We start from the raw sequence: 14,517 nt of genomic DNA, 5'->3' as shown, positions 1-14,517 counted from the left end.
TGTTGATTACAACATATTAATGTGAGATTGCGATTGATGACGTCACTTTGGTGGCGGACCCCTCATACAGTGCCGTATATCGTTCAAAATTACACGACGAACCGGGAACAACTGTCCAAAATGCACAACCGTTTTCGTCTGTAAAACACGTTCCCCCTGAAAAAGTGCACGATATATGTCCTCTAAGAGAAATCAAGTTCTCACCACTTTTCACTATTCCCGTGTATATTCTAATGTCTGTGCGCACTACACTTTGAACAACCACACTGTCCCACGTACCGTCGGTATCCGAATATTAGGTGCCTTGACACCTACCGTAGGTGGTAATGGAACCCGCTAACGTAACACTTCGAAAGTCTGTCGAGTTAACACGTAGTCCACTAATCTGTGTGAATGAGTTCAAACAAAGTGTACCAGTGTTTATCATACTTTTACAAACGTTTGAAGACACTTCAAGTAAATAAATGCAGCGACCGTTATGAACCGCCGAGATATGCGAACTCATTCCACAGTAATAAATTGTTCTGTCTATTTCCACTCTGCACTGATATACGCGCACATTATCATAGTCTGTCAGCTGTAACAGCTGCACGTACGTCACCGACTTGTTGGGCGATGACACGGGTAGATTACACTCCCCGGTCTCCAGCAATGATACCGTGCTGATGTTGGCAGAATTTCAACCACAGTCGTAACCCAAGAGAGCGAAGGCCGTCGTGACGCAACAAAGGATGACGTAGCAAACCTTGGAATTCATCCTTCCTGGTGATAATGTACAGTCAGTGGCAAAACAAACATATTAGCAAAATATTTTAATATACAAATATTTACGAAAGAAGATTACTTTTTGGACTTCGACAATTTTAGCTTATCTTTATGAACAATTTTACTTTTACCCCTATAACTAATTTTGATGTTATTCCTGGGTAGCACTTCTAGGACTTGGTGGGAACCAGTATATTGGTTTCCCAATTTAGACGTTTGTTGTTTCAAAAGATAGACATCGTGACCAACTTTAAGCTTTTGACCTCTAGCATTTCTGTCATAATAATATTTAGATTTAATTTAAGCTCCCACCAAGTTCTGTCTTGCCGCCTTTTGTGCGGTTCTTATTTTATTAACTAAATCCAAATAATATTCTAAGTAGGTATCTTCTAAATTGATTCCAGTTAAAACATCTACTGATGGCACATTTGCCTGTTTACCAAAAACCAATTCATGAGGGGTGAATCTTGTTCCCTCATGCGTGCTAGTATTGTAGGCGAACATTCCATGAGTGAGCAACTTATCCCACTCGCTTCTTTTATTAATATAGTGTTTCAAATATTCAATAAGGACAATATGCGATCGCTCTAAAGATCCGTTCGATTGCGGATGAAATGCAGTGGTTTTAATCTGCTTACAATTATACTGTTTTGATATTGCCCTTAGTAAAGAACTTGTAAAATTTGTGCCCTAGTCTGTCAAAATTGATCGTGGAGCCCCGAAAATATTACAAAAGTTATGAACTGAACCCTCTGCGATGTCAACAGATGTAACTGATTTTAGAGGTTCTGCAATGAAATATTTTGTTAGAGCATCCTGAATAGTGAGTACATATTTATTACCCATCTTTGTCTCCTGCAACGGGCCCACGATGTCCATGGCAATCTTGTCGAATGCCGCTCCTGGCATATCGGTTAATATCATTGGCTCTTTCGATTTAATTCTAACTAATTTTTTAATCTGGCAACTTTCACAAATATTTATAAATTCTTGAATATCTTTTTTCATATTTGGCCAATGATATTTTTCTCGAATACGATTATACGTTTTTGTCACACCTTTGTGACCACCGATAGGCGAGGAGTGGCATTCCGCTATAATGTCCTCCCTCCTTTCTGTCTCTGGAATAGAAACTTCATTATGACAAACAACTTTTCATTTTTGAATGTATTAATAATTTTTCTCAAGATTCGTAATCACGAAATTCCGTCCAAACCTTGGGTCCTCGAGATGCTGACTGATGTTAACCCAAGCTCGCGTGTGACGGATAGCAAAGACCCAATAGCTTCAACTAGCGTTTCAAATTTAGTTGCATTTACTGCCCTTTCTTTAATGGGGATCGCGATTAGCTTATATTTGCCGAATTTTATTACTTTAGCGCGTCCCAGCACTAGTTCTTCGAATTTCGGAAGCTTATGTATTTTACTTTAAAGTCTTTGCCCCTTCGTCACACGGAGTTCCGACCAGATCTGTAAAAACAACTAAATTATCATGTCTTAAATTTAGCGAATCTCTTGTGACTCCTACATTGTCTGTCAGCATTCTTAAATGCGTATTATGTTCGGTCTCAGTCTGCGGGGAGTAAAGTCTGTCATACGCGGATGAGTCATCCGTATCGTCGACGTCAGAGCCTTCATCGTCCGTTACCGCCCCTGTAACTGGATCGACTGTATCAGATGACGATGAAGTAAGACCAGTCACTCTGTCAGCTGTCTCGTTGACGTCACAGTCCCCGTCGTCGTCCGCAGTTTGTCTAATGTCAAATTTAGTAAGACTGTCGTCTGAATCGAACATATTTATTGGGAGAATGTTTTTACTCTCCACCGGATTTCGCGACAACGCATCTGCGTTCGAATTTGCAGTTCCAGATTTGTATACGATTTTGAATGAATATTCCGCCAATTTAAGACCCCACTTAACAAGTCTAGATGTAGGATCTTTTACTGATTCCAACCAAACTAACGGCCTGTGATCGGTTACCAGAACAAACTCTCTGCCGTACAAATATGGCCTAAAATAACTTGTCGCGTAAACCATAGCCAAAAGCTCTCTTTCAATTGTCGAGTAATTTCTTTCAGCCCGATTCAAAATTCGCGAACAGTAGGAAATAGGCAGATCCTTTCCAACAGGACCCTGGCTCAACACGGCACCGATTGCATAGCCGGATGCGTCTGTCGTTACGTTAAACGGCAAATCAAAATTTGGATACTGCAAGATTGGTTCTTTACACAAAGAATCACGTAACGAGCAAAAAGCGTTTTCCTGGGCATTCTCCCAGCAAAACAAAACATCCTTTTTCAACAAATCCGTTAGCGGTTTGGCGACTTTAGAGAAGGCAGGAATAAACCTTCTATAATAACCGGCGAGTCCCAAAAATTGACGAACTGATTTTGCGTTCCTCGGACGCGGAAATTCACGGACTGCTTCTAATTTCTTTGGGTCCGGCTTTACACCGTCTTCCCCAATAATGTGTCCTAAATAAATTACCTCCCGTCTCAGAAATTCGCATTTGTCGGGCTGTAATTTTAAATTTGCTTGACGAAGTCTGCGAGCGAGCTTACCAAATTTTATCTCATGCTCGTTAAGTGAACTTGCATAAAGAACGACATCGTCCAAGTAAACAAACATTTCTTCGCCTTGTAAACCGATCAAGACATGATCCATCAACCGTTGAAAGGTTGCTGGTGCGTTTTTCAAGCCAAAAGGCATTCTACAAAATTCGAAATGACCATACGGGGTCGAGAACGCTGTCTTTTCGCGGTCATTCGGATGCATTCTAATTTGGTGAAACCCGGATTTCAAATCGAAAGTAGAAAAATATTTAGCCGCGCCGAGTTGATCCAAAATTTCGGTGATGTTGGGCAAAGGATATGCATCACCTACTGTTTTTTCATTAAGATTCCGGTAATCGATCACCATGCGCCATTGTTTATTACCTTTTGAATCCGCCTTTTTAGGAACAATCCATATAGGAGAATTATATGGAGAGATGGACGGCTTAATTATCCCGTCAACTAACATTTCTGAAGTCTGTTTCCTAATTTCTTCCTTGTGAACCGGGGGAAATCTATATTGTTTAGTATGCACGGGAACGTTATCAGCTGTTGTTATTTTATGTTCCAAAACATTGGTGCTCCCCAATGGTTCACCTGGCAAATGGAAGATATCGGCGTTTAACTCAATTAATTTTGAAACAGATTTTGCCTCTTCCGTATTCAGATGATCAAGGCATAAGAGGGATTTCACGGATTCAACCCTGGAGGGGGTGTGGAAGGTGACTCGGAATTCGAAACATCTGATTTTGGAATTGGATCAGCGGAGTTGGAGGCAAATATTGTATGAATATTGCGTAGGAAACCGGATGGATCAGAGGTATTGGATGCTGAATTCGGAAGAGTACCAATACTATAATCCAATAATTCTATTTTAGGAATTGTCAAATCAACGGATTCAAAAGTCGTATTCGTTACTTTAATGTACGCCTTTCCGTTTACGTTCCTAACTAAAGCCTCTCCTGCAAAAACTCCGGGCTGAAGATTCAAACGAGGGATATATCCTTCTGTAGTTTCGACATTATTAATGTGAATACAGCAAATTTTTGACGTACGAGACGGAATATTAATTCTCTTCTCTTCTATAAATGAGATTACTTTTTTCCGAAATCTGAGGCATCTATTCTCATAGTCAACTAGAACTGACCTTGACCTCAAGAATTCATTTCCCAAAATACCGTCCGTCTCGACAGGAAAATCATTCCTAACCAAATGAAATTTTACATACTCCCTGAACATGCAGATATTAGTAGATCCAAGGGTCAAATGACCACCGGGGGAAATTCCTACTAAATGTAAAATTTCAGACTTATTTATTTTAATGTCCATTTGTAATTTATAAATCTTAATCAAATTAACTTATGCGCCAGTGTCAATTAACAGCGTCACGTTACCCGTCAGCTGTTTTGAGGTACACGTGACAAGCGGAGCGGAGACCGTTGGTTCATACATTATTTTTCTGATGTCGACGGCCCTGCTTTTGCCGTCGGACTTGGTGGACGCGCACCCGGAGGGGGAACCCGCCGCGCGTCCGTTACCGGCTTCCCCTCCCCGTTTCCCGCCATGCGTTTATTTTCGATGTATTTCAATTTCCTTGTTACGTCTCGAGAAGAGATTTCACGAGTGACCGCTGTCACCAGTTCTTACTTGAAGGGTAAGAACGAATTTAGAGATTTCTCAACCGGTCACGACCCAGCAGTCGTTTACTCGTATAAGAGAAAGAAAGTCAATGCCAGTTTTTGGGTCAGCCTGCTTATCCAGTACTTTACCCGGGATAGGCTTTACTCGCGGATACCGGAGCGTCGGACGCTAATATGTCAAAGAAAACTCAACCCTGGATGTTAACCAAATCTTCAATTCTTACCTGGTTTCCGGTGCTGGCCAATGGGAGATGCAATCCAAATATGCCGACTGAAATTGGCGTTTGAAGGAAGGGTGCAGTTTTTAAATCACAATCACAATGTAGAATAACAATATAGTATATTTTAAAATTTAAATTTAGATTTAAATTGTTACACAATAAACACCCTGTTGCACACACACACAAATTATTAATGAACAACGTTAACGGAATATTAACTTGGTAACAGATAAAGGACTTAGGCTTGCAAAAATTTATCTCGCAGGGTTTACATAGTACTTATAGAACTATTTTCACGCAAAATTATACGAACTAAAGTTTAACAAATTACTTTTACGCGAAAAATAAACAGACTAATAATATTTAAATACGACAGAGTTTACCAAATTTAGGACTTTTGGGTGTTATGCACGAAATTCGAATTTAGACGTCACTGGACGTGACACCTCCCCCCTTAAGAAGAAGAACCATGGGATTTACTCCCGTGGTTTTCGCAACGAACGAAATTTCTGAGTGATTTCGTCATCCATATGAAATTGAACCCGCTTACCAGGTGTATTTTCTGTCTGGCAGCCTCTCGAATCCAAGGTAGGTTGGGTGGCCCCGGAGTCACCGCTTGAAGGTTCTGGTGTCTCCGTGCGCACCGACTGACGTTCAATACCATTGTCCGAATTTTGAGTGGGCCGAGCGTCCTTCCCGCGCCCCAAATGGAGGAGTAGGCTCGTGATTGAGCCCCAAACTGCACCCAACATATGTAAACTCCAACCATAAACTGTGTGCAGGGCGTACCCTCGAAGAACAGAGTCTATGATCAATTTCACTACTCTAAAAATAAGCACAATTCCAAGAATAGCAGAACTGACCGTTTCGAATTTCAATAGACCGTTCCAAAGCTTAGAGGTCACACTTTCTGCTAATTCACTAACACCTTTTTCACCCACAAAATCCACAAGATTTAACGTGTCAACTTTCACTTTATGTCCAGCTGCTCCTCTCGCGATAGTGTTCAAAATAGACGGTTGCTCAACAGGGAACATTACATGGTCCCGGAGATCGTCCAAATCCGCCTGTGTATAAATCCCACTAGTCGCGAGCGATCCCGCATCGATGTATCTCCAGACCACATCCGTGTCTGGCAGTAGAATTTGGGGATCCTTTACGTATGTTGGCTTTGGCAGCAGCTGATACCAGGTTCTCTCGATCAAATATTCCTGTGGCAGTAGTGCGCTGCACGGTACTTCAGTACCTTTTCTAACTAAAATTCTCGACTTTGGTTTTAAATAAACACTTAAATTTTGATATATCACGGGAAGTTCTCTATAACATAATTCCGAATGTCTTATTTTCACTAGAATAGGGGTGCACTTGACAATATGCGCGACTTCACCGGCCACCACCGCCATGTACCCCGGCCTCTTCATGACCGTGTACGCAAAAACGTCTGGGAGAATGTTCGCAAATGCCAACGCGTTTCGAATAACCTGTTGTTCTAGGTTACACTTCTGTTGTAAGATGTTTATATGGAGAGACTCCAGCTGGTCACGGTGGTGCTTCTCAACATATACGAACTTTGAATTTATATAGGCAAACAAATCCATGTTTTCGGGTGTTATTTTTGCCTTTGACGTAAACGTATGACCACTTGTTGTTTCCAGGATAAAAAGTTTGGGATGTTCAGTAGTGACCAGAGTATACCCGCAAATGTGGAGCTCGTTTTTACCCATCAACGCGAAGGCAGTGTCTCCCTCCGTCACCGAGTACATTGTTGATTACAACATATTAATGTGAGATTGCGATTGATGACGTCACTTTGGTGGCGGACCCCTCATACAGTGCCGTATATCGTTCAAAATTACACGACGAACCGGGAACAACTGTCCAAAATGCACAACCGTTTTCGTCTGTAAAACACGTTCCCCCTGAAAAAGTGCACGATATATGTCCTCTAAGAGAAATCAAGTTCTCACCACTTTTCACTATTCCCGTGTATATTCTAATGTCTGTGCGCACTACACTTTGAACAACCACACTGTCCCACGTACCGTCGGTATCCGAATATTGGGTGCCTTGACACCTACCGTCGGTGGTAATGGAACCCGCTAACGTAACACTTCGAAAGTCTGTCGAGTTAACACGTAGTCCACTAATCTGTGTGAATGAGTTCAAACAAAGTGTACCAGTGTTTATCATACTTTTACAAACGTTTGAAGACACTTCAAGTAAATAAATGCAGCGACCGTTATGAACCGCCGAGATATGCGAACTCATTCCACAGTAATAAATTGTTCTGTCTATTTCCACTCTGCACTGATATACGCGCACATTATCATAGTCTGTCAGCTGTAACAGCTGCACGTACGTCACCGACTTGTTGGGCGATGACACGGGTAGATTACACTCCCCGGTCTCCAGCAATGATACCGTGCTGATGTTGGCAGAATTTCAACCACAGTCGTAACCCAAGAGAGCGAAGGCCGTCGTGACGCAACAAAGGATGACGTAGCAAACCTTGGAATTCATCCTTCCTGGTGATAATGTACAGTCAGTGGCAAAACAAACATATTAGCAAAATATTTTAATATACAAATATTTACGAAAGAAGATTACTTTTTGGACTTCGACAATTTTAGCTTATCTTTATGAACAATTTTACTTTTACCCCTATAACTAATTTTGATGTTATTCCTGGGTAGCACTTCTAGGACTTGGTGGGGACCAGTATATTGGTTTCCCAATTTAGACGTTGGTTGTTTCAAAAGATAGACATCGTGACCAACTTTAAACTTTTGACCTCTAGCATTTCTGTCATAATAATATTTAGATTTAATTTAAGCTCCCACCAAGTTCTGTCTTGCCGCCTTTTGTGCGGTTCTTATTTTATTAACTAAATCCAAATAATATTCTAAGTAGGTATCTTCTAAATTGATTCCAGTTAAAACATCTACTGATGGCACATTTGCCTGTTTACCAAAAACCAATTCATGAGGGGTGAATCTTGTTCCCTCATGCGTGCTAGTATTGTAGGCGAACATTGCATGAGTGAGCCACTTATCCCACTCGCTTCTTTTATTAATATAGTGTTTCAAATATTCAATAAGGACAATATGCGATCGCTCTAAAGATCCGTTCGATTGCGGATGAAATGCAGTGGTTTTAATCTGCTTACAATTATACTGTTTTGATATTGCCCTTAGTAAAGAACTTGTAAAATTTGTGCCCTAGTCTGTCAAAATTGATCGTGGAGCCCCGAAAATATTACAAAAGTTATGAACTAAACCCTCTGCGATGTCAACAGACGTAACTGATTTTAGAGGTACTGCAATGAAATATTTTGTTAGAGCATCCTGAATAGTGAGTACATATTTATTACCCATCTTTGTCTCCTGCAACGGGCCCACGATGTCCATGGCAATCTTGTCGAATGCCGCTCCTGGCGTATCGGTTAATATCATTGGCTCTTTCGATTTAATTCTAACTAATTTTTTAATCTGGCAACTTTCACAAATATTTATAAATTCTTGAATATCTTTTTTCATATTTGGCCAATGATATTTTTCTCGAATACGATTATACGTTTTTGTCACACCTTTGTGACCACCGATAGGCGAGGAGTGGCATTCCGCTATAATGTCCTCCCTCCTTTCTGTCTCTGGAATAGAAACTTCATTATGACAAACAACTTTTCATTTTTGAATGTATTAATAATTTTTCTCAAGATTCGTAACCACGAAATTCCGTCCAAACCTTGGGTCCTCGAGATGCTGACTGATGTTAACCCAAGCTCGCGTGTGACGGATAGCAAAGACCCAATAGCTTCAACTAGCGTTTCAAATTTAGTTGCATTTACTGCCCTTTCTTTAATGGGGATCGCGATTAGCTTATATTTGCCGAATTTTATTACTTTAGCGCGTCCCAGCACTAGTTCTTCGAATTTCGGAAGCTTATGTATTTTACTTTAAAGTCTTTGCCCCTTCGTCACACGGAGTTCCGACCAGATCTGTAAAAACAACTAAATTATCATGTCTTAAATTTAGCGAATCTCTTGTGACTCCTACATTGTCTGTCAGCATTCTTAAATGCGTATTATGTTCGGTCTCAGTCTGCGGGGAGTAAAGTCTGTCATACGCGGATGAGTCATCCGTATCGTCGACGTCAGAGCCTTCATCGTCCGTTACCGTCCCTGTAACTGGATCGACTGTATCAGATGACGATGAAGTAAGACCAGTCACTCTGTCAGCTGTCTCGTTGACGTCACAGTCCCCGTCGTCGTCCGCAGTTTGTCTAATGTCAAATTTAGTAAGACTGTCGTCTGAATCGAACATATTTATTGGGAGAATGTTTTTACTCTCCACCGGATTTCGCGACAACGCATCTGCGTTCGAATTTGCAGTTCCAGATTTGTATACGATTTTGAATGAATATTCCGCCAATTTAAGACCCCAATTAACAAGTCTAGATGTAGGATCTTTTACTGATTTCAACCAAACTAACGGCCTGTGATCGGTTACCAGAACAAACTCTCTGCCGTACAAATATGGCCTAAAATAACTTGTCGCGTAAACCATAGCCAAAAGCTCTCTTTTAATTGTCGAGTAATTTCTTTCAGCCCGATTCAAAATTCGCGAACAGTAGAAAATAGGCAGATCCTTTCCAACAGGACCCTGGCTCAACACGGCACCGATTGCATAGCCGGATGCGTCTGTCGTTACGTTAAACGGCAAATCAAAATTTGGATACTGCAAGATTGGTTCTTTACACAAAGAATCACGTAACGAGCAAAAAGCGTTTTCCTGGGCATTCTCCCAGCAAAACAAAACATCCTTTTTCAACAAATCCGTTAGCGGTTTGGCGACTTTAGAGAAGGCAGGAATAAACCTTCTATAATAACCGGCGAGTCCCAAAAATTGACGAACTGATTTTGCGTTCCTCGGACGCGGAAATTCACGGACTGCTTCTAATTTCTTTGGGTCCGGCTTTACACCGTCTTCCCCAATAATGTGTCCTAAATAAATTACCTCCCGTCTCAGAAATTCGCATTTGTCGGGCTGTAATTTTAAATTTGCTTGACGAAGTCTGCGAGCGAGCTTACCAAATTTTATCTCATGCTCGTTAAGTGAACTTGCATAAAGAACGACATCGTCCAAGTAAACAAACATTTCTTCGCCTTGTAAACCGATCAAGACATGATCCATCAACCGTTGAAAGGTTGCTGGTGCGTTTTTCAAGCCAAAAGGCATTCTACAAAATTCGAAATGACCATACGGGGTCGAGAACGCTGTCTTTTCGCGGTCATTCGGATGCATTCTAATTTGGTGAAACCCGGATTTCAAATCGAAAGTAGAAAAATATTTAGCCGCGCCGAGTTGATCCAAAATTTCGGTGATGTTGGGCAAAGGATATGCATCACCTACTGTTTTTTCATTAAGATTCCGGTAATCGATCACCATGCGCCATTGTTTATTACCTTTTGAATCCGCCTTTTTAGGAACAATCCATATAGGAGAATTATATGGAGAGATGGACGGCTTAATTATCCCGTCAACTAACATTTCTGAAGTCTGTTTCCTAATTTCTTCCTTGTGAACCGGGGGAAATCTATATTGTTTAGTATGCACGGGAACGTTATCAGCTGTTGTTATTTTATGTTCCAAAACATTGGTGCTCCCCAATGGTTCACCTGGCAAATGGAAGATATCGGCGTTTAACTCAATTAATTTTGAAACAGATTTTGCCTACTTCCGTATTCAGATGATCAAGGCATAAGAGGGATTTCACGGATTCAACCCTGGAGGGGGTGTGGAAGGTGACTCGGAATTCGAAACATCTGATTTTGGAATTGGATCAGCGGAGTTGGAGGCAAAATTGTATGAATATTGCGTAGGAAACCGGATGGATCAGAGGTATTGGATGCTGAATTCGGAAGAGTACCAAACTATAATCCAATAATTCTATTTTAGGAATTGTCAAATCAACGGATTCAAAAGTCGTATTCGTTACTTTAATGTACGCCTTTCCGTTTACGTTCCTAACTAAAGCCTCTCCTGCAAAAACTCCGGGCTGAAGATTCAAACGAGGGATATATCCTTCTGTAGTTTCGACATTATTAATTGAATACAGCAAATTTTTGACGTACGAGACGGAATATTAATTCTCTTCTCTTCTATAAATGAGATTACTTGTTTCCGAAATCTGAGGCATCTATTCTCATAGTCAACTAGAACTGACCTTGACCTCAAAATTCATTTCCCAAAATACCGTCCGTCTCGACAGGAAAATCATTCCTAACCAAATGAAATTTTACATACTCCCTGAACATGCAGATATTAGTAGATCCAAGGGTCAAATGACCACCGGGGGAAATATCCTACTAAATGTAAAATTTCAGACTTATTTATTTTAATGTCCATTTGTAATTTATAAATCTTAATCAAATTAACTAGTATGCGCCAGTGACAATTAACAGCGTCACGTTGCACCCGTCAGCTGTTTTGGGTACACGTGACAAGCGGAGCGGAGACCGCTGGTTCACACATTATTTTTCTGATTCGACGGCCCTGCTTTTGCCGTCGGACTTGGTGGACGCGCACCCGGAGGAGGAACCCGCCGCGCGTCCGTTACCGGCTTCCCTCCCCGTTTCCCCCATGCGTTTATTTTCGATGTATTTCAATTTCCTTGTTACGTCTCGAGAAGAGATTTCACGAGTGGCCGCTGTCACCAGTTCTTACTTGAAGAGTAAGAACGAATTTAGAGATTTCTCAACCGGTCACGACCCAGCAGTCGTTTACTCGGATAAGAGAAAGAAAGTCAATGCCAGTTTTTGGGTCAGCCTGCTTATCCAGTACTTTACCCGGGATAGGCTTTACTCGCGGATACCGGAGCGTCGGACGCTAATATGTCAAAGAAAACTCAACCCTGGATGTTAACCAAATCTTCAATTCTTACCTGGTTTCCGGTGCTGGCCAATGGGAGATGCAATCCAAATATGCCGACTGAAATTGGCGTTTGAAGGAAGGGTGCAGTTTTTAAATCACAATCACAATGTAGAATAACAATATAGTATATTTTAAAATTTAAATTTAGATTTAAATTGTTACACAATAAACACCCTGTTGCACACACACACAATTATTAATGAACAACGTTAACGGAATATTAACTTGGTAACAGATAAAGGACTTAGGCTTGCAAAAATTTATCTCGCAGGGTTTACATAGTACTTATAGAACTATTTTCACGCAAAATTATACGAACTAAAGTTTAACAAATTACTTTTACGCGAAAATTAAACAGACTAATAATATTTAAATACGACAGAGTTTACCAAATTTAGGACTTTTGGGTGTTATGCACGAAATTCGAATTTAGACGTCACTGGACGTGACACCTCCCCCCTTAAGAAGAAGAACCATGGGATTTACTCCCGTGGTTTTCGCAACGAACGAAATTTCTGAGTGATTTCGTCATCCATATGAAATTGAACCCGCTTACCAGGTGTATTTTCTGTCTGGCAGCCTCTCGAATCCAAGGTAGGTTGGGTGGCCCCGGAGTCACCGCTTGAAGGTTCTGGTGTCTCCGTGCGCACCGACTGACGTTCAATACCATTGTCCGAATTTTGAGTGGGCCGAGCGTCCTTCCCGCGCCCCAAATGGAGGAGTAGGCTCGTGATTGAGCCCCAAACTGCACCCAACATATGTAAACTCCAACCATAAACTGTGTGCAGGGCGTACCCTCGAAGAACAGAGTCTATGATCAATTTCACTACTCTAAAAATAAGCACAATTCCAAGAATAGCAGAACTGACCGTTTCGAATTTCAATAGACCGTTCCAAAGCTTAGAGGTCACACTTTCTGCTAATTCACTAACACCTTTTTCACCCACAAAATCCACAAGATTTAACGTGTCAACTTTCACTTTATGTCCAGCTGCTCCTCTCGCGATAGTGTTCAAAATAGACGGTTGCTCAACAGGGAACATTACATGGTCCCGGAGATCGTCCAAATCCGCCTGTGTATAAATCCCACTAGTCGCGAGCGATCCCGCATCGATGTATCTCCAGACCACATCCGTGTCTGGCAGTAGAATTTGGGGATCCTTTACGTATGTTGGCTTTGGCAGCAGCTGATACCAGGTTCTCTCGATCAAATATTCCTGTGGCAGTAGTGCGCTGCACGGTACTTCAGTACCTTTTCTAACTAAAATTCTCGACTTTGGTTTTAAATAAACACTTAAATTTTGATATATCACGGGAAGTTCTCTATAACATAATTCCGAATGTCTTATTTTCACTAGAATAGGGGTGCACTTGACAATATGCGCGACTTCACCGGCCACCACCGCCATGTACCCCGGCCTCTTCATGACCGTGTACGCAAAAACGTCTGGGAGAATGTTCGCAAATGCCAACGCGTTTCGAATAACCTGTTGTTCTAGGTTACACTTCTGTTGTAAGATGTTTATATGGAGAGACTCCAGCTGGTCACGGTGGTGCTTCTCAACATATACGAACTTTGAATTTATATAGGCAAACAAATCCATGTTTTCGGGTGTTATTTTTGCCTTTGACGTAAACGTATGACCACTTGTTGTTTCCAGGATAAAAAGTTTGGGATGTTCAGTAGTGACCAGAGTATACCCGCAAATGTGGAGCTCGTTTTTACCCATCAACGCGAAGGCAGTGTCTCCCTCCGTCACCGAGTACATTGTTGATTACAACATATTAATGTGAGATTGCGATTGATGACGTCACTTTGGTGGCGGACCCCTCATACAGTGCCGTATATCGTTCAAAATTACACGACGAACCGGGAACAACTGTCCAAAATGCACAACCGTTTTCGTCTGTAAAACACGTTCCCCCTGAAAAAGTGCACGATATATGTCCTCTAAGAGAAATCAAGTTCTCACCACTTTTCACTATTCCCGTGTATATTCTAATGTCTGTGCGCACTACACTTTGAACAACCACACTGTCCCACGTACCGTCGGTATCCGAATATTGGGTGCCTTGACACCTACCGTCGGTGGTAATGGAACCCGCTAACGTAACACTTCGAAAGTCTGTCGAGTTAACACGTAGTCCACTAATCTGTGTGAATGAGTTCAACGAAAGTGTACCAGTGTTTATCATACTTTTACAAACGTTTGAAGACACTTCAAGTAAATAAATGCAGCGACCGTTATGAACCGCCGAGATATGCGAACTCATTCCACAGTAATAAATTGTTCTGTCTATTTCCACTCTGCACTGATATACGCGCACATTATCATAGTCTGTCAGCTGTAACAGCTGCACGTACGTCACCGACTTGTTGGGCGATGACACGGGTAGATTACACTCC

At 41.4% G+C, this 14,517-nt stretch overlaps 1 protein-coding gene across 1 annotated transcript; it reads right to left on the bottom strand.

Annotated features, from left to right (window-relative positions):
- Positions 1-9,025: 9,025 nt before the first annotated feature.
- LOC149033528 (uncharacterized) lies at positions 9,026-14,306 on the bottom strand. The gene is made up of 4 exons (XM_089177066.1): positions 14,159-14,306; positions 12,667-12,888; positions 11,200-11,264; positions 9,026-10,223 (listed from the first exon to the last, which is right to left on the bottom strand). Exons 1-4 carry the CDS (start codon positions 14,304-14,306, stop codon positions 9,129-9,131), a joined length of 1,530 nt encoding a protein of 509 aa, XP_089033192.1. The 3' UTR covers positions 9,026-9,128.
- Between the last annotated feature and the right edge of the window lie 211 nt (positions 14,307-14,517).

Source organism: Polistes dominula, unplaced genomic scaffold (genome assembly GCF_049000335.1).
Source record: "Polistes dominula isolate Pdom_NZ unplaced genomic scaffold, Pdom_raw_medaka contig_533, whole genome shotgun sequence".
Taxonomy (NCBI): domain Eukaryota; kingdom Metazoa; phylum Arthropoda; class Insecta; order Hymenoptera; family Vespidae; genus Polistes; species Polistes dominula.
The sequence above is the reverse complement of the archived record's forward strand: the minus strand, read 5'-3'. Positions and strand labels throughout refer to the sequence as shown.

Coding starts and splice junctions, on each gene's coding strand:
- LOC149033528 (XM_089177066.1), bottom strand. CDS start 14,306: ATGATAAACACTGGTACACTTTCGTTGAACTCATTCACACAGATTAGT. Junction 11,265..12,666: donor CCAGACAGAAAATACACCTG/GTAAGCGGGTTC, acceptor TCGAAACTACAG/AAGGATATATCCCTCGTTTG. Junction 10,224..11,199: donor GAGAGGCTTTAGTTAGGAAC/GTAAACGGAAAG, acceptor TTAAAATTACAG/CCCGACAAATGCGAATTTCT.